Source organism: Dufourea novaeangliae, unplaced genomic scaffold, assembly GCF_001272555.1.
Source record: "Dufourea novaeangliae isolate 0120121106 unplaced genomic scaffold, ASM127255v1 scaffold64, whole genome shotgun sequence".
NCBI lineage: Eukaryota > Metazoa > Arthropoda > Insecta > Hymenoptera > Halictidae > Dufourea > Dufourea novaeangliae.
In genome coordinates this window covers 2,557,784-2,562,507 of record NW_015373954.1, presented here as the reverse complement: position 1 = coordinate 2,562,507, position 4,724 = coordinate 2,557,784, and the positions used below count along the sequence as shown (strand labels likewise).

The following is a 4,724-nucleotide window of genomic DNA, read 5'->3' as shown; positions in this document are numbered from 1 at the left end:
ATTCAAAAAAATTTGGCTTACAAATTGTAAGCCACCGACCAAAAGGTAGATTCGATAGACTATTTATGAAGCTACATCTATTCTGAATTTATCTGTTACAAATATACAAATTTAAGGCAAGATATAAAAACGAATAAAACAAGAACATGTAAAAAGTAACATTAATAAAATGTCCATTAACGATGCATTAGAATAAATTGTTTTGTAGTTAAGTGAAAAAATATATACTATTCCCGTCAAATCATATACATATACGCAATATGAATGGAATATACAACACTTCATTTGTGCTAATAATACTCAGAATCCATACTTCATCGATAACGCCGGGTATTGACACTAAAATGATAAGGGGCTTCTGATGCCCTCGGAGCATGGGACAGAAAATTACATTGCATGTTAGGTCTATTCTTATATCTTGTCTGTGATGCTAGCGTGGAACCAAAACGGGTAGATTCCTACTACTATGCCGAAATTGGCCGCTTGGTGCAGCACACACTCGGGGACAACGAATTCCCGGGCATGAGCATTCTTTCATATTTCCTCTGTGTCACTCTGATAGTATATGGTATACACTTCTGCCGCTACTATAGAATGAAATTGGGTAGTGATGATAACAAGAAGTTTTAAGCCGCAAAAGTACGTGGATAATATAAAAACAAAGCGGGAGACGTGTAATATCAAATTGTAGTATATACGTTCTAAACCGCATACATCAATGTATGTTTACATTTCCAAACTGCAAGCACACAACTCACGTTTCTATATTTAAACAATCGTCCAAAAACAGTGTGACAATTTGTGATGTAAGTTATACCAGTGGTATAGTATATTACCTTATTCTACATATATATAGAAGTTTTGGAAACATTAGTGGTGCAAGACAAAACATATGCTTTTGAGATATTTAGAGGTTCAGGAAAAATCTTATAAAGGCCCCTTAAAATATTGATGATTATGTATGAATGCTGACATAATAATTGAGTATGTTGATTATATTGAATATATCCAATATTATATATTGATATTTAGTAATATCAACTCATGTTACGATGTTATACTCGATATCCCTTGTTGAGTTGACAAAGAGCTACCTAAATATGTACCATTTATGTAGATGATAGAATGAGGCTGTCTTTCTGTGGGATTAACTATAATTTATAAAACCTTGACTCCTATCATTAATGTTTCCAACGACTTATATAATGAATACAAATATAGTACTAAAAATAAACTACTTATAGCTTATGTGTTGTATGTTTGTTGATTTATAATATATGTACAATGATGTGCTTCAGATGGATGACAAAGATCCAACCAGTGTGATTAAAATGATTAAGGATTTAAGGTCAGGTTCTGAGGCCTATCGTAAAAGTAATAGTGGTCTATCACTACGATTATCAAGTACTGCATACACATCATTCGGTGATCATGAGGGATGTAACATTTCACCTAAGAGGCCAAGACTCGATGAAACACCTAATAGTACTTTGAATAAGAGTGAGACAGGAACTGTACCAGGCAGTCCATGGGAATGGAGGAGACTAAAAGGAGAAGTAATTTATTTCTGTTAATAGTACATATATCTCAATACCTTTAAAGTAAAGAGAATAGTATACATATACTTATGTTTGCATAGGTGGTATCATTAAGAACAAGACTGTCTCATCAAGAGGCTGCAGTACAGCAGCTTCACAAAATACGAAGACAAATGGAAGAGGTTTTTGAAAAGGAGAAAAGTATTTTAGACATGCAAGTGGAGCAAGACAAACAAACTATTAAACAATTAGAAGTACGACTTGATATTGCACGCAGAACAATTCAGGATGCACGCAATGCTCAAGCTACAGCTGAGAAAGAACTGTTTCAGGTAAAGGAGCTGTGGCGGCACTACCTTCCTTCCTACATTCGCCATCAGAGGTCTACCGAGTTGACAACTTTCCCGCAACTACTTGAAGCCTTCCTCGTTCCTATATATACGTCCTTAACCGACCATCGTATATCCCCGCGTCTAAGGCATGGTCTGCTAGAAAGCCTTACTGACGAGTCCACTAGCAGGCCCAGGACGAAACGCTCCCTCTCCCTCTCCTTTCCCTCACATTTTTCAGTCAACAGTTACCGCCAAAAAGCAATTTTACAGCTTCCTCCTTCAGTTACTCTGTCCTAACATTTTTACACATTACACATCTTTCAGGTGAAGACAAATTTAGAACAAAAGACAATGGCACTAACGAATGAAAATGCAAAATTGTTAGGCGATTTGAAGCATACTTCTAAAGAAGAGAATATATCAGCTCCAAAAGATGTAGACTCATCAGATGCACAACTGAAATTGGATGCAGCCCAAACAAGAATAGCACAGCTAGAGGAAAAATTGAAAGAATACCAGACTAAACAGCAGGAAATGGAATTACAGAATGTAGAACTTCAAAATATGAAAATAAAAATTGAGAGACTTGAATCAGAAAAAGCATTGTGGGAAGAAGGAAAGGTACTAACAGCGAGAGCAGCAAAAGCGAGTGAACTTGAGAAAGAGCTTAGTGTGGCAAAAGAGTCTATTATGTCATTGAGAGAATCTGTTAGAGGGAAATTACTCTTAGAGGAACAAATGGCCAATGTGATGAAAAGGTATTTCTTGAAAAACAGTTTTGAGTGGTATTCATTAATTTTTGCTAACACATTTATAACTACACAGGTTAGAGCATACAGAGAAAGTGGAACAACAAGTGGCCACGTTAGAAGCAAAAAAAACGGAACTGTTATTACGTTTATCAGAGTACGAATCGATCGGAATCAGTGGCGGGCCGTCTGTTTTGAAACGCGAGCTAAATCGTTTGCAACAAGCAGAACTCGTTTTAAAAGAAGAGGAGGGTCAACTGAAATCCCGACTGGACGCTGCGTTACGGAAAAATCAGATTCTAGCGAAAAATTATGAGGACGCGAAAAAATTGGCCACAGATGTAACAGTTTCCAAAGAAAATTTGAATAAACTGCTGAGTAGGTTACAAAAAAAACTGATTCTTGTTACGAGGGAGCGTGATAGTTATAGGCAACAACTGGACTTATACGAGAAGGAGATAACTGTGGATAGCAATAACGCAATAACAGAAAGAATTCCGGCGTTGGAACGCGCTATAGACGCTTACAGGTATTTAAAAACTGATATTTAAAATATTATTAGTTACAGTCTTTAGTAGTTCATATGGCAGAAACTAATAGCTGTTAAGGATGGAATTTTAGTGAACATATGATAGATGTTATAAAAAGTTTTGAAAACATAAATTCTTACTGCATTTATGCAATAGAACTGAAATTTTACGTGAATATTTGGTGTGACTAGTGTATCAAATGTATCTGTGAGAGTGTGTTTATTGTTCGAGTTGTTATAAATTGATTTTTATCACTTTATAGATGTTACATTTTGATTGAACAGTTTATAGATGTGCAAAGATTTGAACTTATTATTGTTGTGACATAAAGTGGCATTACTAAATTGTACAAAACTGGTCGATAATTTCAGGGAACTGGTTGCGAAGTTAGAGTCAGATCTTCAAACGGCGGAGGGTTACAATCAAATAGATGAGTGCAACAAGTTAAACGCGGAAATTGACCGATTGAAGGGTGAATTAGAACATCGGGCGTTGAAAGGTGACTTTAATTGTAACGCGAGGGTATTGCACTTCACTATGAATCCCGCCGCCGTTGCGGAGAAGCAGGCGGAAGAGAAGCAGATAGCGCTGTTACGGGAATTGGAGGAGCTGAGAGCGAAAGTGGCGCAAGGGGGAACGAATGCAATGACGGCCTCCTCTTCCCTTCAAGTTCAAGGTAACGGTTTTGTTTGTACAATTACATTGAAAATCATTTATTTACAATAGCACGCCTTCAGAAATAACGGAGCTGAAACAGACCCACGAAATCAAAATAGCCCGTCTCAAGGAGGCCTTCAAGGCATCGTCTCAGGAGTACCGGCAAGCGTGTTATCTGTTGTTCGGTTGGAGAGTGGACAGGACCAAAGAAGGTCGCTACAGATTGTCTAGTCAATACGCGGAATCACCGGAGGACTTTCTGTTTTTCCACATTGGCGAGGAAGGGGTGGATCTTCTGGAAACTGCTTTCTCGGCAACGTTAGGATCTTTGGTGGAACAATACTTACAACGACAGCACAGCGTTCCTATGTTCCTTAACGCCGTACAAACGGACTTGTTTAATCAACAAACCATGACGAATATTATGAGTTGAGCATCTCAAGGGAAAAGCCGATTCTTAAGTCTGATATCCATTCCTGTATACTTTGGGCGCTGAAGGTAATGGCGTCGTACGCTCGTGGGGGTTCTTCAGTGAACATATATTCCAGATATGATTAAACGCATTTCTACAGACGCTTTATCTTTTATATATCTTCAATGTGTCTCCTTCGTGTTTTTGGTAATCAATAAATTGCCATATTGTATCTCTCAGGTCGTACAATGTTACTCTTCCTCTTAGTGGCTCCTCAATTCCATTTCACAGTTCCATTGATAATCAAAGTTGTTACACTATACAGTCTTCGTAGCCTAATTTCACGTCGGTGAACAGACATCGCCGAATCGTTATGCCCACCGTATTCCGCGTTAGTTACCCCTTTCGAACGAAACACCGACTATGCTCAACGGCGCGAAGCTAATCCCGAAACTGCACTATCGTTACTCGCTTTACTTATTACGGAAACCAACGGAATAGCTGGC

The 4,724-nt window shown here is 37.9% G+C and overlaps 1 protein-coding gene across 1 annotated transcript; it reads left to right on the top strand.

Moving 5' to 3' along the window:
- The first annotated feature begins 559 nt into the window (after positions 1-559).
- LOC107186262 (mitotic spindle assembly checkpoint protein MAD1) lies at positions 560-4,379 on the top strand. The gene is made up of 7 exons (XM_015574093.1): positions 560-806; positions 1,299-1,556; positions 1,640-1,870; positions 2,195-2,628; positions 2,696-3,148; positions 3,521-3,825; positions 3,887-4,379. The coding sequence occupies exons 1-7, from the start codon at positions 723-725 to the stop codon at positions 4,237-4,239; spliced, it is 2,118 nt and encodes a 705-aa protein (XP_015429579.1). The 5' UTR covers positions 560-722; the 3' UTR covers positions 4,240-4,379.
- The last annotated feature ends 345 nt before the right edge of the window (positions 4,380-4,724 follow it).